The sequence below is a fragment of the Sphaerodactylus townsendi genome, linkage group LG08 (assembly GCF_021028975.2).
Source record: "Sphaerodactylus townsendi isolate TG3544 linkage group LG08, MPM_Stown_v2.3, whole genome shotgun sequence".
Lineage (NCBI taxonomy): Eukaryota > Metazoa > Chordata > Lepidosauria > Squamata > Sphaerodactylidae > Sphaerodactylus > Sphaerodactylus townsendi.
In genome coordinates, this window is record NC_059432.1 from 65,852,973 (window position 1) to 65,878,185 (window position 25,213).

Consider the following 25,213-nt stretch of genomic DNA (forward strand, 5'->3'; position numbering starts at 1 on the left):
GACCCAACCTGAGAGGCCACATGGAGCAACAGTTAGCATACTGGAGTAGGATCTGGGAGCCCCAGGTTCAAATCTCCATTCTGCCATGGAAACTTGCTGGGTAACTTTGGGACAGTCACTCTCTCTCAGCCTCACCTATTTCACAGGGTTGCTGTGAGGATAAACTGGCCAATAAGAGAGCAGCAATATAAGCTGATTTGAGTCCCCATTAAGGGGAAGATGTGGGTTTAAAAAAAAACTTTAATAAGCCTTTATTGGCATAAATTACAACAATACAACAGTACAATGACAGTACAAACAACAGATGGACAGATGGACAAAGCAAAATTAAGCCTTTGTAATTTCAAGCAGGAAAATGTGCAGCTGTCTCACAAAATGTCGTAACAGTGCTATTCAAAAAGTAAGATGTTCTGTAATAGTCTGGCAACTGAAAGCAATTTGCCAAAATTGAGTTCTTATATTTGGACCTACGGCATTCAAACAAAGAGTGCATAAGCATTTCTACACTACCATTATTACAAGGGCAAAATCTTTTGGTTCGGTCAATGTTCCTGCATCTTCCAGTCAGAAGAGCCGAAGGTAATACATTAAACCTTGCAACTGCCAGGGCTCTTCTTCTTTTAGGATTTGACAAGAGAAGAAGATACGTTGTCATACTTCTTTGCTGAACCATGATCAACATGCTAATCGGAGAACATATTCGTTTAGCCGCTAGCATTAAATTTTGAAACTCTTAAGTGCAACAATTTTCATTTAACCATTTTAAAGGCTTCATAGAAGTTAAACGTATTTAGTTCATCAACTGGAAGTCTAATGTTTTTCAGCGTCTTCTCTATAAGGAGATACCGGGAAATGTGGCATAAATATTTAAGCAAATAATTAAGTCCCTCCTCCTACTGATTATTTGTTGCAGCCACATGGCAAAACCCACTAAATTCAGAAAGTCCAGCAGTGGACTTCTCCGAATTTTCAGAAGGGCTGCCTATTTGGAGTTCTTGTGGATGGAGTTACACTTAGTGGCAAAGATTCCGGCAGAAAAAGGTTCAGACAGCCTGAAAAGTTTTGTGGTGATTCCTTTGTTGAATTAATACATTTCCACACCTCTTATTTCTATAATTCTCTTAGTGGAGGCAATTTCATTGCAGTTATTGTCCTAGACTGGATGCCAGAGCTAGAAAATGAGAACCACTACATAATTTCCCTTTCTGTCTCCCCAGTCTGTTTGCCTCAGTCCCTGAACCTGAGTGACTGAAAAGGTTACAAAGCCCCATGCTGGGAGCTCTTGGAATGAAGAATTCCCAACAGGAAAGAGTAATCTGATGCCTGAGCGATGGAAGACAACACAGATGCCTGGTTACGCAGCCTGGTACTAGAGCGGTCCAACGAAAGTTATCAGTGAGATAAACAATTTGTCCAAAACCCAAAGCTCAGTTAGGAAATGTCTCACACTCACAGCAAGTGATGGACATTGTAACACTGCATAGGCTGACCTTCAATCACTGGACAATCATTTCACGGAAAACAAGTAGAGAAAACTGTGCCTTGGCTCAATTCTCCTGACAACATACTGGGCTGGACTTGGGCCCATTCTCCCATGCTTCAGGGCTCTCATGGCGTTGGGAACATAAGAGCCTTCACCCCCGTTCCGTCCACACATGCTGAAAGTCCCAGCACAGCTGTCACTTCAAAAGGCCAAACCTGATCTCTGCAACACCTCTGGGCTATTCATTTCCTTCATGGCCAACAAGAAGAAAAAATTCCACATACTACGGTATGTTGCTCTGACCAAGTGACCTGGACAGAGCACTACACCCTTCCAGGGTCCTTCTCGCTGTCATTCTGGGCTAAAGGACAGGTTGGGCAGACACCCAAATGGCCACCAAGGACCATTGAACTCTGCACTTACCTCTCAGCTCCTGCAGCTCCCGGCATAGACTTGAAATTTTGCAGTCACAGAAGTCCAGATTTTCCAGCGTCTCAGCCTGACCCAGCTCATCCTGCCGTTGTTCCAACATTGCACTGAGCTCTGCTTTGGTCTTCCTGTAAACATCCAGCTCTTGCTCTAGTTCCTGGATGCGGCTCAGCAGGAAAATGCACTCAGGCGCACCTCCAGCCTCGCCTGTGCTGCCTTGCCCCTCTTTGGTCCCTGGCTGTAGCTTTGCTGGAGCTGGACTCTTCCGCTGACTGCTTGGCGGCGGAAGTGGTGCTGGTCTGGAAGGCCGCAAAGAGATAGGAGGAGCTTGAGAAGGAGGCAAAGTTTTGGAACTGTGCCTGGCAGGAGAGTGAAGCGGCACAGAGGCTGGGGTGCTGGGCCGGGGAGGGGGCGGCCGCAGCACCTTTTTCCTCTGTGCAGTGTGTTCCACTGAGCCACGTACAATGTCCTTCTCAGAATTGAAGTCCAGGATAGAAAAGTGCCGAGAGACATTATCTCTCTGAGGGGTACTATGGCTGGCAAGACTATCAGGGCTCACCAGGCTTTGTTCAAACTGAGCCAGTTGCTCTGACAGTTTGGAGTCAAGGTCCCCACAACTCTCCCCATGGAGCACCCCTTGAGGCCTCTCAGCTCGAGTTCCACGCCAGACAGGCCACGTGTCCAGACCTTCATGAGTTCCACTAAAGCTAGAAGAACGGGATTTGGGCTTTCGCCTCTGAACATCCATGAAGTTGGTTAAGTTCTCAGAAATAATGTTCTTGAGGGGCACATGGTGGGCATCTTCATCCCACTCAGTATGGCTGTGGACCTCTGAATGCCCCCAAGATGTCCTTGGGCTCTGGCGCAATTCCTGGCTCCCTGCTTGACAGCATAGTTGGCTCTTTGGTTGGTGTGAAGACTGAGAGTTGGAAGAAACTCCATTGACAACTTTGGCAGTGTCTAGTGAGGGAGGGCCTGATACTTCTGAGGAAAGGGATTCCAGACAGCCTTTGTTCTGGTGGTTTAGGACTTCATTCTCTTTGAGACAAGCGTCTAAAAGTTCCTCCTGCTTCACTGCAAGGTGACCAGGCTTCTCTTCAGGACACACTGAACTCCACCCAGGTTCTTCCCACGTGGCAGGTAGGCCAGTTCGGTGGATGCGATCTGCCTCAGAGCCCGCTCCCTCTGGAGAACATCCAGATTCCCATTTCTCCCTACCCTCTTCTAGCCTCACAAACCTATGGGGAAATATGCCACACCTTCCCCGAAGCTCCCCCTCCAGCCAGCCATCTTCCAGGACCCCCAATATACGAATCCTGTCTCCTACCTCAAAGTCCAGTTCTGCAGGTTCCAGGGCTTGGAACTGATAGAGGGCAACTCCATAAGGCCCTGGCAATTCCTCACCATTACTCCAGGACTCCTCCTCTGCCTGTGGGTGGGTGTCCTTGACTCCATTAATTCTATGGATTTCAGAGGACACAGGCTCCTCTGAATCGCTCATGGGCTTCAGGGGACTCAAAAGCTCTACAAATCCCTCAGGGAAGATTCCCCGGTGACCCTTCAGCTCCCCTTCAAACCATCCAGGTTCAGGGATCCCAACAATGGTGATGACATCCCCTTCCTGAAAGTCCAGCTCCTCCTCCATCTGGGCTGAAAGGCCCATCAGTGCTCGAGCTTGACCCAAAGCATGGGCTGGAATCTCCAGGATGGTGCCATTAGGAGTTCGAGGGCCATAGGCTGAGAGACAGAGTTCCCGCACGCATGATGATGGGAAGAACCCTCTGGCTCCCCAATAGCTTCGACCTTGGAGCCAAGGAGAGGCCACAAAACCATCCAGAACCACCAGGTCTCCTGCAGGGACAAGAAAGACAAGGTCAGACAGTTGAACCTTCAACAAACTTTGCATAGTTCCCATCAGATTTATGATCACCACTGCCACAAGAGATCCTCAAGGTTCTAAGCCTACGAGATGTAGGAAGCACTAAAGGGGCTCTCAGCACTCCCTGGATGGACCTTGCCAAGATATAGCACCCCAGTGCTGAGAAGGAGGAGGTATGGCGACCAGTCTCAATGCCTGCCCACAGTTAGAGAACCCCAGAGCTTAGACCAGTGATTCTCAACCAGGGTTCCGTGGTACCCTAGGGTACCATGAGCACATCCCAGGGGTACCATGACAATGCTACCGCCTGCCCCCCCCCCCACACCGGAATCAAATGGATTTTGAAAGGGGGAGGTTGGAAGCTTCATGGGCTCCCTTTAAACAACACTGAAAAACAGCATTGTTTTATTTGCCTTAATTCGGTGTGGATTGGGGGGGTAGATTTAAACAGAGCTCACCCTTTAAATCCCCCCAATCCATGTCGAATTTAGGCAAACAAACAACGCTGCTGTCAATGCTGCTTTCCCTCCCCTCCCCCTGCTTGCCACTCCCCCCATCTACAAGCCAAAAATGGGGAAAAAACCTAAAAAATGCAAAAAAAAATCAAATGAACCTCAGGGGTACCCTCAGATATGAAGAGCGAGGTCAAGGGTACCATGATGTCGAAAAGGTTGGGAAACACTGGCTTAGACCAAGAACTAGGAAGTCCATCAGAGCATGCAGGTGCCAGCACCAGAAACCCTTCAGGAATATGCAGGTACACTACAGAGAAGTTGGTGGGTCCTTTTTGAAGGGCCATTAAAGAACTTAACATGAGACCCAGGCAAAAGATATGGGCAGGGAGTCCGCGGTACCTCTCTGCAAAGTCAGGCTGCCAGGCTCCAGTGATGTGAAATTGCAGGTACAAACAAACAGCTTCTCCCCTTGCTTCAAAGCAGGAACATCCACAGGCTCCACAAAACTGCTGGGAAACTGTCCTGGAATATAAGAGGGAGGGAAAGTGGTCAGGAGATAGGAAATACTTCCATCTTCAAAGCCTTTTCACACTGTTCTCACTCCTGTCACAGCCCTTTCCAAGGATACATGAGCACCCCATTTTTCATTTTGTTCCTGGTTTCCCACTTTCTCTCTCAGTTCTTCCAGCCTTTTGGAGAAGTCATGCAATGACAGCTATAAACACAACACACAAACAAAGGGTGCCTGCTACAAACTCCCACTGTGTTCCCATTTTGCAAAATGGTGAACCACCCTTTGCTTCCTCAGACAAAAATAATTGAATGACACACATCTCTGGGAAATATAAAACAGATCTTTGTGTCTGCTCAGTTGTTACATAAGAGCTGATAAAGTTCATTTATTTATTTCTTTGATTCCTATGCCACTCTCTTCGTCACGACAGGCTCCAGGTGAAAAATGTCAGAGGAGTTGTATATCCTGGCTATTTATTCCATATTAATATTGCAGAAGTTTGAATAGCACCATGTGCAAGAGGAATACTTTTAATAATTAAAAATACTTTAACATTTGTGTAAGTGTGTACACTTAAACAAGATCTGTTCAAGAATGAAAACTACTAATGTCAAATGTCAAAGAGGAGTTATGCCAATGCTTCTATAGGGGTGATCACTCAGCAATCATTGTCCAAGACAATAAGTTGTTCTGTTTGACTGAAATAAATGAGTTTGTACTTGTGCTGACTGTTTTACAGGGAAAAAAAGATTTATCTAAAGGAGGCAGGTAGGAGGAACATGCTGAAATGATCCTAATTTTTTGGTTATTCTTCTGTTCTCCAAAAGGTCCAGTATGAAAAATGGGGTGATGCACAAGCCTGGAAAATTATATGCAGCTTAGGGGGAGATGTTGACAGGTCAGAGTTCGCTGGTTATAAATGCCACATAACACAGCACCTAAATGGGCCTTGCAGGCTCCCAATCAGCAGAGTCCTCATTTATCCAAGACACAGAACCCATTTGATTCCAGCAGAAGTTCAACTTTGAGACTTAGACCAAAAGGAATCAGCATCACTCTAATGCAGAAAAGGCTAGTCCAAGCTGCTTGCAGCTCAAAGGATTCTCAGTGCAAAGAAGAGGAGGAAGAGGAGGAGGAGTTTGGATTTATACCCCACCTTTCTCTGCTGTAAGGAGACTGAAGGTGGCTTACAAGCTCCTTTCCCTTCCTCTCCCCACAACCGATACCATGTGAGGTAGGAGGGGCTGAGAGAGTTCCAAAGAACTGTGACTACTAGACCAAGGTCACCCAGCAGGAATGTAGGAGTGCGGAAACACATCTGGTTCACCAGATAAGCCTCTGCCCCTCAGGTAGAGGAGTAAGGAATCAAACCCGGTTCTCCAGATTAGAATCCCCTGCTCTTCACCACGCTGACATCCCTCTGATCTGACCCTTCCCACTCAGAAAAGCCCTGCTGAAACTTGTTGCACATAACAAGGGGAAAATGTTACAATGGATCACTTAGAAAAATCAGGTTTGCGTTTTTGCTTTAATAATGCATTTGTGGTGCAAGATGATCCTCCCAGCCTTTTCAGTACCAGCCATGCAGAGGAAAGATGGGATCAGAGCTGAGAAGGGAGAAGAGGGTTTAGCTTGCCCTTCCTGTGAAGTTCCACTGATGAAAACTATCTATAATACAATGTAATTAGCTTTTTAAAAATAGCCTATACAAAGCTAATAAAAATGGATTGGGGCGGTAGAGGAGCAGGACAGTTTCAGTCAGCAAAATGAAAGAAGTGGGGGATAGTTTTGTTTCCTTTTGTGCCCCCTCCTGCATGGCCCGGATCTAGTGATCCCTGACCAATTGATATTAGCAAATACCATAGGTGTCAGACTCGCAGCCCTCCAGATGTTATGGACTGCGAACTGTAGTCCATAACACCTGGAGGGCTGCGAGTTTGACACCTGTGAAATAAACTATTCAAAAATCTAGTCGGGATCTCCCAGCATCTTTTAGTTTAGCAAGAAAGAGGGAGACAAAATGAACATCCAAGCTGGAGAAGGGCTCCCTCTCCTGGTTGCTTGAGGTTTTTTTCCTCCACCCTTCCTATTTACAGCAGTGATCCGCTAGGCTAGGGTCTGTTGTTCATCCTGTTTGATTCTCCTGGCAAATCTATAAAGAGAGAAGGAAGCGTTCATGCTGTGATGGAGCCTGCATCACCCCATTCCAGATTAAAGTTCAGCCATTCTGACTGTGTCATAATGCAAACAGGTTCAAAACATTAAAAAGGCAAGAGCAGCAGGTGCTGGCATTACTCCATCCTCTCGCCTCCCCACCCCAGGAGCAGGACGGTCCCTGCTCTCCCCGGGGCATGGTCTGGACTGAGCTACTAAAGGCAATGACTGACCCAACCATCGCAGATGTGGGCTGGAACTGGTGTGGCCACTGAAAAGGGACTTGTAAGGCAGAAATCAAGAGATACAGAGAGGAGACTCAGTTTTGCTCTTTGGGCACTGGCCTGAAGTCTTGGGTGGTAGCTGCTGCTGCTGCTGTGCCATTAGAGGACTGTTATTTTGCTAATCCCACTGCATGCTACATGAAGCACAGTGAGATGCTCATCTTTTATTTGACCAGTTCATTGTACTCTAAACAGAAAGTTGTTTAGCTGATACACACACACACTCCCCCGGTCCTTCTTCTGGTGGCTTTAATCCTGAGAACCACTAATTCTGCATTTGAAGTCAGGATAAAATTCTCTCTCCTTTTCCCCTTTCTACTTAAGCTCTGAATTCTTCCTCTTCACTCGCAGCTGGGATAGATTGGATAAATGTTCTAGGGTTCACTTTGGCTCCTACCTGTGACCCCTTCCTTCTTCCCAAGGAGCCAGAACTCATCTATGACCGCCAACACTTCTATGACATCCCCCACAAACAGTGGCAACTCCTCAGAGACGCTGGGACAGAAATCAAACACAGCCCGGACCACCGAGCCTGCCTCCATTGTTTGGATCTGCAAGGAAAGGATACAGAGTCATTGCCTAGGAAACATCAGTAGTTCATCACAGATAGCAAGGGCCCAAGAGAAAGTGCAGTGATACAGGAACACCAAGCAGCCACTCCAGAACTTCACTTACTTTTGGCAGCCACTACTCATTGGAACCACTGCACGAAAGACCAAATTGGTGTTTTGTAGCCTCGTGCTCCTAGACTTTCATAACCACTCTTTGCCTCCATATGCTTTTTAGCACCAGTAACTTCATACTTCCTAGTACAGACAGCTCTCACTGGATTGCCAGGGACTCTGTGGTTAGTCCTCCATCTTTCTGTAGCTGGCTGTTGGTGACCCAAGGGCCTATAAAGACTTCCAAGTAAGGTTAGTGATTCTGCCTAAATAACAGTCCATTTTGGCTACTGTTGTTGCGCAGACCATTCTCCGACAGTCTCCTGCTTCTTTTTTCCCCCTTGTTGCTTGATATTTTCAGTCTTTCCTTAATCATTGCTTCATGCTCTGCCTTCAAAATTTGTGACTGGCTGCTGTTCCGGAACATTCCTGCTTTACCTTTGTCCTTGCATGGCAGTTTCCATACCTAGAACCAGATGAGGGCTCTGTTGTATATCTGAGTTCTGAATATCTGGTACAAATGCTCATAGTCTTCTCCATAGTAACTCTTGTCACAAAATACACTTAGTATTCTGACCCTGCAACACCCCCTCCCTACATTGAGAACCACTCCACCAGGAGATGGAGAAAAAAAATTGGCTACCCTTGTCCCATCTGTGGCAAACAAAGAAATCTGTAACCACTGGGCACATTTCCAAATCCCTAGACTTCCAGGAACGTGTTTGTGAAGCAATAAAAGGGGAGTCCAGTTTAAGAGCTATTCTTGCCCATTTCCCTGAACTCCAGAAACAGGCTGTTGTGAACTGAACTGAGGAGGAGGAGTCAGGGTAGGAATTCCTGTCAGGAAGGAACAACAAAATGCAATGGAACTTCAGCACTTTCCTGACGCATGAAACTGGGTTCGTGGCTGCCAATGTCCATTAAGTAATGCGCAAACAGAGACTAGGATGGTCCATGAAAAACACAGGCGGGCAAAGGAGGCTGCCATAAAGCTTGAGAAATGGACAGACTCACCTGCTCTTAGGTGGATTCCACATGGGCCAAAAACAGCAGTTTGAAAACAGTGTAAAAGGGTTTAAAACGGTGTAAAAGGGTTTTACACTGTTTTCACACCGCTGTTTTTAGTCACTGCTCCAACGTGTTTGACTGCAAGCCTGAGCTGCAGCCTTAAAAGCTTCATCTGCTGATTTCTGAAGATCAAACAGTTGCTTAAGGCACAGGAGTAACTGGCTGGGATGGTTTTTTATGGTCAGCTGGCCACCCCTGGAGTTAATACCTTTTCAAAGCACTACACATGGCCCCATGGGGCTCTTTCGCCCAAAGGAAAAAGCCCTGGATTCCAGTGCTGAGGATCTTCTAACACCAGAGACTAAAGAAAGCAAAGCACTTGACCTTCCTCAGACAAAGGAACAATCTACACGTTTCCTCCTCTACCCCCAAGGTGACAAAGAAGCCACTCTGCCTGAGTACAGGGACACAGGCTGTACACACCTAAGGGGGAACATATGGATTTGTACTATGGTTTTTGCACTATAATACAGTGGAATGATGTGTGAGTAAAAAGGATGGAGGGAACTTAGGCATGGCAACACATTTTGCTGATGGCCTTGCTTTGTTATCAGGTACCAGATGAATCACAGCCACGCTATGAAGGCTGTGCCTCTCTGAAATGCTGCCCTGGCAATTCTCAGCTTTTATGCTGCTGGCACACATACTCAGAACCATGCTAACAGATGCCTTTCAGCTGGTAGAAGAACATGCGCCCCAAGGTCCTCCTTTTTTAGGCTTCTCTGAAGTACATCAAATGAACAGGCTGACTTATTAATCCACTAAACTGGGAAAGTTGAATGGCACAAAGGGGCTTTATCAAGGAATTAAACGGAAACATCTAGAAGTCGAAGGACACAAAGTCATGGCAGTTTGTCCCTATAGAAAAGAGAATCCCCCCCCCACACACACACTCTTATACAATCCAGAAAACAGGAGACCACAGACAAAGAACACACACACATACACACATTTATACAATCCAGAAAACAGGAGACCACAAAGAACACTTGCCCAACAGGGTGGGAAGAGAATCTCTCAACTGGAGTCAGGATGTTTTACAGAAATGGAATGTAAACAGGTATAATGGCTGAAAAGAAGGGACTTGAGGCATAGACAGACACCAATGATCAAATGAAGGTCAAAACAAAAAGCAACCCAGGGCAAAGGTACCTCACATAAGATCAAAGAATAGATGGAGGAGGGATGCTATGTGCTACCCATATAAAGAAATGCACAGGCTAGATTTGGAGGTTCAAAGTAGGGGTGGGGGAGGGGTGAATTTCCAGAACCGGACTGAGCTCCTGTATCTTTATGAGCTGCAGGAAAGGGAGAATGCTAACAGATGGGCCACAGCCAAGATGGGGAAGCTGGCTTGCACCTATGGACTGGAACTAACCAGAGCTGGAGGCTAGATCCAGAACAATCATGACACAGAGCACTATTCACTGTAATACTACATATTCAGCCACATATTTCTATGTGTCACTACAAACGTATGTAATCTATGACGATACTACATCCTGCAACAAAAGAAAGACTTTCTGGAAGCATCTACACTCCAACATCAGTGTCAACAACATGGCATTACAAGTTTTGTAGCAGGGAAAGGAATATATTAATATGTCCAAAGTGTATGTCCAAATGTCTGCAATGCACATATTCTTCAATAGAGTCTCTTCCAGTGAGTGAGATAAAGCTACATAGTACCTTGAGGCAACATGGCTCCTTCCTGACTGGGGCAGTGACCACGGCTGCCGCCACCCCTTCCACCTTCATGTCCCCCACTGCATCTGAGGACAACTGCAGAAGTACCAGCCATTTTACCAAGACCTGCCCTGTGGCCCAGATAGTCCCCTGTTCCCTTCATATTCCCTTTTCCTACTGAGCCACCTGTAGCGCTCCACTGTGGCTTGGCAAATAAAGGGGGGAAATCCCTTTTTAAAAGCTAAGGGAGGAAATTCTGCAAGGCAGCAATCTGTCCTGCACCATTCAGAAAGCCTGATTTTGCTCCACCGCCCTTCCTTGTAGTGGCTATTGGGAAGTCCCCAGATAGTTACTTAGTCCACAGTCACCCCACAACTTCTTCTTTACTTCAAAGAAAGTTAGTTATATTTTCTCCAGTGTGAAGGGCGGGAGGGAAAGGGAGTCAGACAAGTCGTGACTACACTGGGCACAACTTTAAACATCCCTTTGTAGTGTCTGTCCCTAAAGGGGGAAAACCCCTGTGTAGAAGCAAGGCTTTCAAAACAACTCCAAACACCCCGTGGAATACCAGTCTCTAGTTCAATTTCACTTGCCCTTATTAAAAAAACATCCAGAATTTAACAATGTAAACACAATACACTTTGTTCAATCTGGCAGGACAGAAAATTAGGTGACAGTCACATCTGGGCTGACTTTGTTTTTCTCTTCTGTCTGCAGGAGTTCAGGTCTGGCCATGGCCAGAGGTCCTAACCCTTTGCTCATAAACAGTCCAGTGAATGAGGACCTGCTCACGATGCAGTTGTTTGTGCAGTGTGTCTTGCTTGTTTAAATGGTGTTGTGTTCATATCTGAAATTTCTGAGAGCCCTTTTGGCAGTCAAGACAAAGAAGGCTGTGGTGAGAAATGCATTGTAGGGGATTGTTCGGTGGTCCTTTTCTAATAAGCCTTTCTCAGTTGCAACCACATTATTGTGCTTTTCAGCAGCATGAACTGCCCAGCAGATGAGGCAGCCAGGGCTGTTTTTGAGGAGAATCTTCCAGGCATACATTCCACAGACAAGATTCAGTTTGCAATCACAGATGCCACATAACTCACTAATAGCTCAACACATAATCACAATGGGAACTTTGAAACACCGTAAATGTATCAATATGCAATATACTTTCAGTATGATTTCCTGATATTTAGTCAAATTATACTCCTCAACAGATACATTCTCTGTATCAGATTCTGGACTGATTAGCCAAACTGCCTGGCTTTTATTAACAGAATTTCCAGGGATAACAATGGTAGAGCACTGGTTGAACAATATGCTGCAACAAACTGAGCATATCCCATAGCTTCATAATCATAACCATCCTGCCTAACCAGAGTACAACACTGGCCAAATGCTTTTGTATTAATGTACAACAATGTTAATAATCCAATGATGATAGACTTTGCAGCATAAATGAAAACAATGCATCATGTTCATACTCTATCTCCAAAAGATACAACTCAGGCACATTGTTGTGTCTCTGGTAGACACAGATGACTACAAAAGCAAGAATATGACAAACTTAACTGCAGGAAAGAAAGCCAACAGATAAAAACCAAGGATACTTGGAATGGCCAAGAAAGTAACCGGCCTCCCTCCCTCCCTTTCTTTCCCATCCCTTGTTAAATTGAATTTGTTTAGGATACAGGGCCGGGAACTTTTTGAGCTGTTCCATCCTTGGTTGGACTAAGCACTTTCTTTATATTTTCACATGTTTTAGTGCATTATTGTTATTATAATTTTATGTTTTATAATTTTATTGTTTTTATACTGTTGTGAGATGCTCTGAGCCTGCATGGTGTGGGAGAGCAGGATAAAAATCAACTAAATAAATAATAGGGTATGGTTTGGCCTTCTTGATCTCTAATCTTCCTGTGGATGCATCCACACATGGATGGCTATAGCCATTGCTATATTTCACTTGCTGGGTTTTATTTGTTTGTTTGTTTGTTTCATACTCCACCTTTCTTTCCCATAGGTACCCAAAGCAGCTTACATGATTCTCCTCTCCTCCATTTTATCCTCAGAACAACCCTGTGAGGTAGGCTACGTAAGACTGTGTGATTGGCCCAACACGCTTCCATGACCGAGTGGGGATTTGACCCTGGCTCTCCCATCTTGCCTAACCAGTCTAACACTCTAACTGGGATTGCCCTTTCTGCACACGATAATCCAGTAGTGAATGATTGCTTAAAAATGCAACAACAGCACAGTATCCAAACGTGTATGGAAGCAGGCCACGGCATGTTATAGCCCTTCCCCAAGAGGTCTGATCAGGGCCGGAGTTAGGGGGAACTGCGCCCAGGGCACGTGTGCACCCTGCACTCCTGACGTGTTCGGTACATCGCGGACCCCCCACCCTACCCCCTTGGCGCTACACCACTGGGTCTGATGTCTTTGTGGATGTCAAAAACATGGAAAATCTTGGGGTTTCAAGCACTGGATGGAGAATGAATGTAGCAGTTGTTTCATGACCACTGTGAGATCATGAAATATATAAATCACATAAATAATACAATAATTTCCCGTGCAGCTGAATTCTGATCAATGATACCAACTCCACTCTTGAAATTAACAAAAGCCTCAGATATGTCCCAGTTCATAGTAAACGTGGTAAAGGATGCTGAGCCCTAAGTTTGCTATATCCATTCCAGTCCATTCAGCAGAACATAGGAAAATATCTGTTGTGATCCTGGCCGCAAAATCTTCTTTCAGGTGGAGAGAATGCAAGAGGTGCGGTGCTGGATCAGACCAGCAGTCCATCTAGTCCAGGGGTAGGGAACCTGGGGCTCGAGAGCCGCATGTGGCTCTTCTGCCCTTGCACTGCGGCTCCACGAGCTGAGCTTCCGGCCCCATCCTTGCCCACCTTGCAGGCAGCAGGGTGGGCGCACCAATTGCCCACGGCCGGCTGGGCCGTGCTGCGGGCTTCCCCTCTCGCCCGCCCCATTAAAGTGGGGCGGGCGCTTTCCCGGTGGCCGGTGAGGCCGAGCCGCCAGCTTCATCCTTGCCCACCCTGCAGGCAGCAGGGCGGGCGCACCAATTGCCCGCGGCTGGCTGGGCGGCACCATGCGCTTCTCAGGGGAGGCGGGCACGGGGAGGCAGCCGTCTGGGCATGCATCCATACGCTTCTCAGAATGAGTGGAGTAAAAGGTAAAAAAACCCAATATATACAGTGTTATCTTTATTTTAAATGTCAAAAATTATTTGCGGCTCCAAGTGTTTCTTTTCCCGTGGAAAACGGGCTCAAATGGCTCTTTGAGTGTTAAAGGTTCCCTACCCCTGATGTAGTCCAACATGCCACTTCACAAAGTAGCCAGACAACTGCCGTGACAGAGAGACATAAAAAACAGATGGTAAGATGTGGGGAGGAAGCGATAAAATAATGCCTGAATATTCCTCTAGTTCCTAGGGTCACAATCAGAAAACACACCAAAGCAGTGATTCCCAATCTTTTCAAGTATGAGAACATTTAAAAAATTTCCTCCATGTGATAATAGTTGTACTATTAGTATATCCTGTCAAAACTCATAAAACCAAAAGGATCAAAATGACAAATGCTTATTAGTATGCCCATGGATACCAAGGCCTCGTGGAAAACTCCTTCTCTCCCGCCCCAAGCTTTGGTGGGCCACCTCAAAATGTTTGCTTATTTAGGGTTGTAACATCAGTTGATTATCTCCTCAGGAACATCTGTGTGCTGATCCTTGCTCTCAGCTTTCGCCTGAAGGAAGGAAACAACCTCTCAGCTCCATCCTGGCTGGATTATTAAAATATCCAGCCTTCTGCCCCGAAGCAGCAAAATGTTCCCAGATTTTGTGCCTGGTGCCGCCTCCTCCTCCCAATGGCTACACCCAGCACAGAAAGCTGAAGCAGAACACACCAATCCAGGATAAAGCGTTTCACCCACTCAGGGTCAGGGATGAGTCACCAGCCTTGTCTACTTGCCAGCACCACTCCCCTTTCACCTCAGGGAGATTCAGAACTGAACAGAGATAGTGGAGAGAGTAGAACCCAGCTTCTTCTACAGTTCTATAGGAGGGCTTGGTGGTCACTAAAAAGGCCCCTAGTCTCCTAGTGAGCCCCCATTTAGTAAGACCCCATTGCCTCCAGTAGTTTTCTATGTCTCTTAAATGGTAAATAAAGATCATTCTGTTTCCTACTTCTGTCACTTCTGCTGGAGGAAACCCAGCTACAAGTTACAGAAGGCAAAAAAAAAAAAAAGGAAGTCTGGCAATGTAACTTCAGAACAGAAGAGCCAAACGCCCAAATTAAATAAAAGCTGTGGGCAGGAACCCAATAAAACCAGGATTGAAGAGGCAACAGGAAGTGGTTCAATGTGCACCAATCAAAACAAAGAAAAGGCACTCCTGAGCATACATGTCACATAGGCATCGAGCAGCAAAGTTGAATCCAACGGCATCCTAAGTTGCAAACGGGATTCTTAAAGGGGAGCACAACCCCATCCAGAACAGTTCCAGGGCCAGCTGGCCATCACCTCCATCTTGAATGGCTTTTTAGTTTGTTAATTCTCATTCTCATTATTACTAATCATATTTTGTATCACCTGTAGCTTCCAGACTGTTTTAAAGGGCAGCGCCACATAGAACAGATTGCAGAAGTCCAGCATGCAGGCTCTAAGGGCTAAACTAGATGTTACAGTGATCATGGGTACTGCCTATAGCCCATAACATAATCATAACATCTACTTAGGCCCTGAGGGTATGACTAACAGATGTCAAATCAAGCAAAGGGAGCAATCTGCAAATTACATGGCCTTGTTGGCCACAGATATTTCCTGGTCTGCCACTGGGTCTCCCTTCTCCAAAACACTGAGTTGGTTCCAACTGAAATTGCCATAGATGGAAAAAGGTAGAGTTTTGATGATTTCACCCCTCTCATGGCAGACCTCCTGGCCCCCAGGAATAGCAGTTCAGGGGACACGTGGGGCTGCAATGGGAAGGGGGAAATAGAGAAACCTTACTCTGCTGATGGAAAGCTCTTTTAATATTGGAGATTTTGTAGAGGATCCAATCTACTGGGATCACAGATATCACTATTCTGGTCACCTTTAGATTCAATTTATTGGCCTCCTTTCTTTTGGACTTGTTCTTAAACACTAATTTGGGATTAAGACTGATGGTCACAAATGAAAACAAAGTTTGTTGTTATGAAAATATAGATGGCAATATAAATTCTAGATTTCTCCAAGCAGCTTCACAGAAATATAACACAGCAGCAGAGATCATACTGAATCTGGAAGGATCCATGAACCACAGTTCCCAGATAATCAGCACTTATTCCTCCACTGTTATTCTCTAGAGCAAGTTGATGAAGGGGATTATACCCACTGAAGAATATTTCCCTGACCACAACAAAGTCATATGGGCAATCTACTAACATCTCATAATCACCTATGTCAGAAACTGCTGAAAGGCTCAATGTCCAGACAGTGATTGTCCACCAAGGCTGCACAGATGGCCTTAGTCAAAATCCTAGCTGGAAAGAGGACTGAAAAGAGTTGATTGGTTGTATCATCCGGAAACATTTGCATTGCAATTGCCTGCTTATTCGTTTTAGCAAAAAGGGGAGATTAGACAATGGAAAGCAGCTGGCGAGATTATGATGCAAAAGTGGGATTTTTAAAGGGGGATTTGAGCATCAAAATGTTGGAATTAACAGTGAACAACAAAACAGTGACTTCCACATTCTTTTTGTTGTCCTAGTCACCTTGGGAGAAGCACAGATACCAGGCCAGGGTGTAAAGGTCCTGTACACCCTGAGATGGACAGAGGAGGAGCTGAGAGATGGGAACATGATGGTCAGGAAGGAGTAAGGAAACTGTCCTCCTGACCAAGATTGGAGGGCACAACTTTGGGCATTTCCCCACTTACCACGACTCCCCCCCATGCCGCGCGCTGCCCTCAGAGCGCGTCATTTCTAAGCAGCAGCGCCACGGGTGTCCCTTCTTAATGCATCTCGCAAGCACTTTGCGCGGGGTCATCAATACCGTGCCAAGCCGTTATTAAGAGCGCCAGGGATGCCGTGCACTGAGGGGGTGCGACAGCGGCAGCGTCGGGGCGGCTGCGTTGTCGCCACCCCAGTAGTGGGGAGTGCCGGGGACCCCACGCTACTTGAGGAGAGTAGCGCAGGGCTTAAGGTAAGTGTGGAAAGGCCCTTTAACAAGGCTGAGAATAAAAGCTTTTTCAAAGCCACTTCCAGTTTGTCTCACTGCTTCCATAAGCTTAGGAGCATGTCCTGTACCTCAGCAGTCACTGCCTCTAGCCAGACCTCGCCAATTGAGTGGATGTCAGGCCACACCCTGCCCACCAGTGGCCCCCTGCCTTGCCCTTGTCAGGCTTTCCCCAGACTGACTCATGGCACGTAACACACCACACATCACAGTGATCGAGGACAAGAAAGTGATCATCATCGACACAGCAGTACCCGGTGACAGCAGGGCCACTGAAAATGAACATGAGAAGGTCACTAAATACCACAATTTGAAAATCGAGCTTCAGCATCTATGGCACAAACCAGCTGAGACTGTCCCAGTGGTAATCAGACCCTTGGCCCCATTCTGAAAAGACTACGGCAGCACTTGAAACATTTTTAAATTGACAAAATTAACATCTGTCAGATTCAGAAGGAAGCCCTGCTGGGATCCGCACAAATACTATGCCAGTACATTACAACTTCTAGGCCTCTGGGTGAGGCTTGAATTGTAATGAAAGGCCAACAACCAGCTAAAGAACTGGAAGCTGTGAAATCAACCGTAATAATAATATTTTTTTTACAAAACTCCTTCCCAGACTGCTACAGGCAGTCATCCTCCAGGTGGGCCAAGACCCGCCTACTAGGGGCTTTAGCCTTGCCCCATACACACACCTGAGGAGCGATCTGCCCCACTGGGGTAACCTAGGTACAGTCATTAGTGCACATAAGTTTCCCAAGTGGGAAAACGGTGGCTTCCTCAGCCTGTTTCAGTTCGGGAAAACAGTGTGGGAGGAAGTGTAAGGTGATCATAGAACTAATTTCCTAGCAGACAAATCTCAGAACATGTCCCCCCTTGTAAACTTTCAACAGGCATGTGCACTCCGCACTGTTTGAACCCAAAAGTAATTAATTTGTGGAATTCACTGTCACAGGTTATAGGGATGGCTAAAGTCATCAACTGAGTTGATTTTAAAAGGAGATTAAACAAATTTATGGTGGATGTCCATCAATGGTAAATACCCAAGATGACTAAATAGAACCTCCATATTCAGAGACAGTAACCCTCTGAATGACAGTGCAAGGAGACAACAATCGGGAAGGACTCCGGTCTCCATTCTATGCCCTTTTTGTAGGTCTTCCTACACCATGTGAAACAGAATGCTGGACTAAATGGACCAATGGCCTGCTCATGTATGCTCTCACATACTTTTGCTCACCAAATCCTTTAGGGCAGTGGTGGTGAACCTATGGCACGGGTGCCAGAGGTGGCACTCAGAGCCCTCTCTGTGGGCACATGCGCACAGAGTTAATCATGTGCGGGGGGAATTGCCCCCCCACACACACACACATCTAGGCTGGCCTGGGCCGCTGGACTTGATGTGCATGCACCTCAGCGAGCAGGGAGGACTTGGCTGGTGGACCTGGTGCCTGTGCTCCAGGTGGCTGCTGCTCGGGGGGGGGGGGGGAGAGCAGAGGCGGCAAAGATGCTAGAGAGGCACAGAGTGGCGCATGTGGGACTTGCTGGAGGCTACAAAAGGCTGGCCCCTGCTTGGGGGGGTTATTCAGGTTAAATTCTTGCTTTGGCACTTTGCGATAAATAAGTAGATTTTGGGGTGCTATTTGGGCACTTGGTCTCGAAAAGGTTCACCATTACTGCTCTAGGGGAATTTATAGAACATGTCTGTAGACCAGTCCATTCTCTCACTGCAGGCCTTAATTAGCCATTACTAGCACAGATCTAGAGCACAAATGGTTGCCTGCAGTTCTCCAAGCATTCTGTCAACATATGAGAACAAAACAAACTGAAAGTTATCCAAGCAACAACAACAAGAGGTTGCCAAGGAGACCTCCAACTTGGACACTGTCACAATTGTGACTTCCAAGCTAGACCAGAGATTAATGTTTTCATACATCCACACAGTAAATTTTTCTTTTTCAGGGTGGCCCATATATGGTGAAAACTGCTCTTTCACCAGCATTATTTAATGACAAAGTATTAACAGAGAATGTAACATTTCCAAAAATTTTGAAACCATAGAAAAATGATTGGCGGGGATGGGGGGAATTTTTTTTGGAGGAAATGCAATTATATGCAATACATACATTTTGATCAAACCAAACGAGTTTTCTGCTTTAATAACATAAAATGCATAATTTATAACTTAGCACATAAAACTGAACTACCCTTTAAAAAGTATGCCCGCCTTCATTTTCTACAAACAGCATTACAAATACACTTGTACTACAGGTCAGTTCCGCACAGCAAATGTATAACGGGTTGAGGCAATAAAGCAATCTGTTTTCCTTTTTCCCATTCACATGCAGCTGTGCAGGCAGTGATTGGAGCCCATGAAAACAAGCCGGGTTGCTTTTGTGCCTTTGCATGAAGACACTTTTTAAAAAATTCCTGCAACACATGCATAGTTACACATGCATATGGAAATGAATTCCCACAGCCATGCCCATCATCCCACAAGATGATCAGCTGCATTTGTGTAGCTGTGCATGCGCAACACGCAAAATAAAATAGAAAGAACAAGCGGCCTCCCTGCAACTGCAGGGCAATGGCAGGCAGATTCTCCCTGACTGTGGACTGCATGGTAGAAGGAAGGGAAATAAAGTGCTTCCTGTCTGGCCTTTTGCACAGGAGCAGTTCAAACCCAGGATTTTGCAAAATAATTGCTGGCTTAGCGATTTTCAAAAATCTTCGGTTAAGGGAAATAAAACAGGTCAGACTTGCTTTGGGGACCTGTGTGAAGTCTGCCCCCCCCCCCCCAAAAAAAACAGTTTGTTTTGCATCCTACACCCATGATATTCTCCCTGTGTGGAATCCACCACAGAAAGAACTGCAAATTGCTGCACCTTAAGCTATCTTTTGCCATTTTGGGGGAGGGGGGGCATACAAAAGTCAAATAGAAAACCTACATATTTTGTTGTTTTGTTGGGGATTTTAAATTAGAAATTGACACATCATTATAGCTTTAAAATGCTCTGTTTTTGAGGGTCTCTGAATCCCTAACTTTTATCTCTCTTTTTAAAAAAGTCTTTAGCTCATTTCACTGCATAGCTATAAATGGAAAGGCATATCTCTATAACAAAAGGGGCTAGAGACTTAAAAAATGAAACTGGAAATTCACAGAACCTATAAAACTGAATGCTGTAACACTAAAATACATCAATTGCTGGTGAAAAGAAAACAATCTGAGTAAGGCTCGGGGGGAATGGGGGGAGGAATGGCTGCTGTGGGGAAGGGGGTATGGAAAATGCAAGGCAACCTACCAGGAAGAACGTTCTGCTACTACTGCGCTACATTGGAAACAGCAACAGGGAAACCATACAAGGCCATTCCCATGTGGAAAACCATATCAAAGGGAGAGAGATCTATGAGCCATTGCAACAATAGCCAAGGTCAGCTTCCAGCAGCTCCTATTCTAATTTATCCACAAGGTCAATAGGCCTGATCATGGTACCATCATGCCGAGCACAGCTTAACATCTGAGGAAGTGTATAACAGCACACATAATATCCAGTAATATCAACAGAGAATCTTTTGACCTTGGTTTTCATTCTCACATCCAACAAACAGATGTTTAGAAACTCCTCTTCATAAAGCAGCATTTCTCTCACCCCCTGGGCTCAGCCGACTGGTCTTTCTATTCTGTTCGTTTAAACTTCCCTGAATTTGTCTAATCATCTTTTAAAGCCATTTTATACCATCTGCTAACAAATCACAAAATCAGGGGCTGAGCAGAAGGAATAATGTCTGCATTCACCATATGGCGGAACCTATCACCCTGACCTAGATAGGGCACCCACAGAAACTCAGGCCCTAGCAAGAGCAAGGGGATACGCCTACACCACAGCAGGAAGTCTAAGCAGCAACTGGATCTTATGAAAGGAGAGAGAGAGATTTTCCCCATCCTGGGAAATAGCAGTCTATTTCCCCCTACATAAATAGTAATGACTCTAGGCTCCAAAACCAAAGACATGAATTGGTGAAGGGGGGGGGGGAGGGATGCTCATTTACAGCTACTCATGCAAGAATGTCTCCCACAGGATATACACCTTACAATACAGTTGGTATTAATTTTCAGGTCAGCCAGAGATCTTCCATCATTCACGTGACAACATCATGAACCAGAATTTTTTCACAGGCGTAATCAATTATCTCTTCCTCCTCAATGGCTGAGTAATTTGCTCATTACAACAGGACTTCGGTCCCTTCTGCACAGCACAGGTAGAGTGGGTTGCAGTCAGGCTAAGTAACCCTCTCTCTAGATGGCGAGACTTTAATTCCTGCCTTTACTGTAAAAAGCCTGGGTGTTATCCTGGAGTCTTGCCTGTCTATGAAGGCCCAGGTCACACATATTGCCAAGACAGCCTTTTTCCATTTTCATCAAGCCAGGCAGTTGATATATTCCCAAAACATCTGCAAGCACCCTCCTTTTACAAGGCAGGTCACAGACCTCCTAGGGATTTCTTGGTGATACCAACAAGTAAAACCACAAGAAATAACTGACTAAAGCAAGAGGAAGGAGCAACCTGGCACGCTACCAATCAAACCATTCACATATGATATTCCCGTTACATAGCTCTAATGCAGTCTCGTCTCACAGGCATGAACAAAACTCCATACCAAAGGAGCCACTGACCCAGCATCTGACCCAGAAGCACAAACTTGCCCACAATTTCTGGATTACAAGAACTTAGTGCTCTGCAGAGTTCCAAGTTTTTTCTTCAGTTTTGTACTTCAATTTTGCAGGAAAAAAAACACACCAAGGCCTTAAGTGCTAATTCACTAGCAGCATTTGACAAAAAGGCATCACTATGGTCATCCCCTATTGAAAGTTCCTACCGGGGAGAAAGTGGGAGAGGGTCAGGTTGCAAACTCACAATAGGTGGATGGGGGCTGTTTGTGAAAATCCTTCAAGCAACATACAAACGCAATTTCATGTTGCCAAATCTATTTATACCTTGAAAACCTAAAACAAGAAGCAAAAATAGGCAACAGAAGGGGAAGAAAGATTAGAGGAATGTATCAATCCTAAACCCATATACTACGAAGCAAGTCATTTTTAACATAAATTGCATCCAAGCAAGGGTTGTGATGTGGGTCAAATCAGTAAGCAAACTAGATTGGTTCTGTCAATGGTGAGTGGAGGTAAATCTCAAAAGTATTGGGTTGAGTCCTTTCCTAATCTTTCTAGACACTCTTTATCTGGAGATACTGGGAGTAAAACCAGTGATTCCAATACTCAAATTCTAAACTGTACTTTTCTAATAAATAAATAAATAAATACTAAATGTTAAAAATACTTTTGCAGTAGAGATACAAAGATACAAACAAAACACCACAGGTTTAGCATACAGAATAGTTTGTATACACAAGAGAAGAGCTTTATGGAACACTGGACAAAACTAAAAGCACACTGATGGGTAGGAGTATAACCTAATATGATGCAATGTAGCTCTGTGAATGCAGGGTTGTGTTCAGACATGATAATTTTAAATCACTGTTCACCAATGAAGTGCGTTGTGCAGCCCTGAACCTGTCAATTACAGTTAAAGACAAAATATTTCTTCAGTACTACAAAAATGCCAGTGATGGAACAAACAACAATGATAAAGAAGTAGATTACTTGGCAAATATACTTACTTTATACTCCACTTTCTTCCCCTAACAGAGACACAAATTAACATACGACACTGTTCTCCTTTCCTCCATTCTATTGTCACAACAACTACCCTGCAAAGTAGGTTAGATTGATTAGCTCAAGGCCACCCAGCAAGCTTCCATGGCAGAGCTGCAATTGGAAACTTGGGCCCCTTCCGCACATGAAGAATAATGCACTTTCAATCCACTTTCAATGCACTTTGCAGCTGTGCGGAAGAGCAAAATCCACTTGCAAACAATTGTGAAAGTGGATTGGAAGTGCATTATTCTGCATGTGCGGAAGGAGCTTCAGTCTCCCACATCCTAATGTGAAACTCTAACTACTACAACATGCTGGCAAATTAAAACATATAATATATAATATAAACAGTTCAAACTATATAGGGTAGCTCCAGAGCAAAGTTTGCCATAGATTTTTACATTTTGGTTTGGTTGGGAACTTATTTATTGATGAAGCAAATGTTTCTCTCTCAGAATCATACATAACATTCATGTTATTTATTTTAAATAAAATAATGCTAAATAGGCACAGACATGCACACAGCAATAATGAAGGCAAGAGAGAAGGGACAAAAGGGAAAAGAACATCTTCCAACTCTATGATTCTATAAGCAGTACATTGAGATATATCTGAGGAAGATTGTGGTTGCTCAAAACCAGATATAAAACAGAAACAAAGCCAAACAGCAACGTATCTATAGCAAATGGGGGAATATATGCAAAAATTAAACAAAATCACCTTACAATTTTTAACAGGAAACGCCTCTTTTGAAGGAGGAGGAAGATGGAGTGGGCTGAGGTAAATACCACACAAGAAAAGAGATAAAGTGAGGTAAATACCACACAAGAAAAAGAGATAAAGTGAAGACTTATAGCTGAACCTGGATGGCCAAGGCTTTCCCAATCTCAACAGATCTAGCTAAGTAAAGTTGGTCATAGTCAGTAATTGGACAGGAGATCATCAAGGAAGACAGAAAGACAACGGCAAGCCACCTCTGCTCATTTCTTGCCCTGTGGATGGGGTCACTATAAGCATATTGCAACTTGATGACACTTTACACACACAACTTCATATAAATATGGATAATAACTGAGATAGGTCATAGGCTGCTGCGGCCCACCAGGCATCCCCCACATGATCTAATGGGTGGTGCCTGGAGTCAATTGACTCCAGATATGCCACAGGTCACAAAACTACTTTTTTGAGGATTTTCAGGTATAAATGTAATTTAAACATTTCCTTAGAAATAAAATGCACTAAAAGAACAGTGTAAAAAGACCTAGGAGATTATTCAGTGGTCTTCAACCTATCGGTCAGATCCCATATTTATGTGCTGCTGGTGTCCTTGTATAGGGAGCACGGGCACCACACCTCCTATCTCTCTTTGCCGAGATGCTGACAGAAGCAGCAGCAATAAGTTTACTGAGCAGTGAAGGGGATTCCTACATGGCTTTCAGCCTTGTCTTGTCTTTCCTAACCCTGCTTCTCCTGCTCTGCTGCCCACTCTTTGGGGCCTGGCAGTAGGGATGTCAAAGTGCTAGCTCCTGCCATCCTGCCATGTGATTATGATGTTGCATGTTTACAGTGTAATCCAGGGATCCCCAACCTTTTTGAACCTGTAGGCACATTTGGAACTTTGACATGGTATAGGGCACAGCAACAAAATGGCTGCCACAAGAGGCGGAACCATCCACTTCAGTAACACAGTGTAGGTGCCAAACTAACATTTTAAAAAATCAGCACAGCCAATCAGATATCTAGTAGCCAATCAGAAGCCTTGATGGGCAAAAGCTCTACCTGGCCCCACTCACTTCCTGAAAACACTTGTCAGAAAAAGTATCACTGGGTGACATGTTGGAGACCCTAGCCAAGTTGATCCTACATTGTCACCGAGTGCTTAAATGTGGGTCCTGGGTTTGGAAAGGTTGAAGACCACTGAATTATCACAATGTGACTTTTTTTTGTTACAGATAGGTTAATGTTTATTTGATGAATACAAGTAAAAATAATCTTTCTGAGACACAGGAGGGGGTTACAGTGCTGTTCTCAGTAGTGGAGATACTCATCCCTGTAACCTCAACAGCTGCTCCTGACAGCGGGTCCATATGGCAAAAATGCCTCAAGCTTTTTAAAAACAGTCTGAGCCAACTGAGGCCAACACCAGCTAGAGATGATGCAGAAACACAAAAAGGTGCCTTAAAGTGGGTACAACTGAAATAATCTGTGTTACAAGCTTTCCAGAGCTTTGAAAAGAAACTCATTTTCAGGAACACATTCAGCAAATGATAGTTTGCAAAACTAAACAGTGTTTTTTCACATCAGTTGCCCATATTTCTCATACCACATTTGGAAAATGAAAAGCTCACGCTTCCAGCACCTTATTATCCTACGAGCAGTCCTGCTCAGTAACGTAATTTCTGCACAATCCTAGGCCCTTTCTGCACGGGGACAAAACCAGCGGCCCAAGGACGGAAAAACACCGGTCCCTGAAATGCTGTTCACACAGGCGCCACTGCTACAACGCAGCAGCGCCGTCCTGTGCGGCCCCCAGTGGTGCGAAGGCCTCGCTTTCCACCTCCCTTCTCAAGGGAGGTTTTTGGAACAGCACCGCGCCAAGACACCGCTTTCCCGTCCCCCACCCCCACTCACCTCGTCCTCGTTCCTAACTGAGACCT

General features: G+C 45.2%; 1 protein-coding gene across 1 annotated transcript in view; it reads right to left on the minus strand.

Moving 5' to 3' along the window:
- Positions 1-25,213, minus strand: part of LOC125437755 (dynamin binding protein) — a 61,965-nt gene that overhangs the window by 32,161 nt on the left and 4,591 nt on the right. Inside the window, exons 2-4 of the mRNA XM_048505686.1 lie at positions 7,596-7,749; positions 4,646-4,768; positions 1,907-3,763 (exon numbers count right to left, since the gene is read on the minus strand). Of these exons, the coding sequence (XP_048361643.1) occupies positions 1,907-3,763; positions 4,646-4,768; positions 7,596-7,740 (2,125 nt within the window). The 5' untranslated portion in view covers positions 7,741-7,749. The remainder of the gene's footprint in view (positions 1-1,906; positions 3,764-4,645; positions 4,769-7,595; positions 7,750-25,213) is intronic.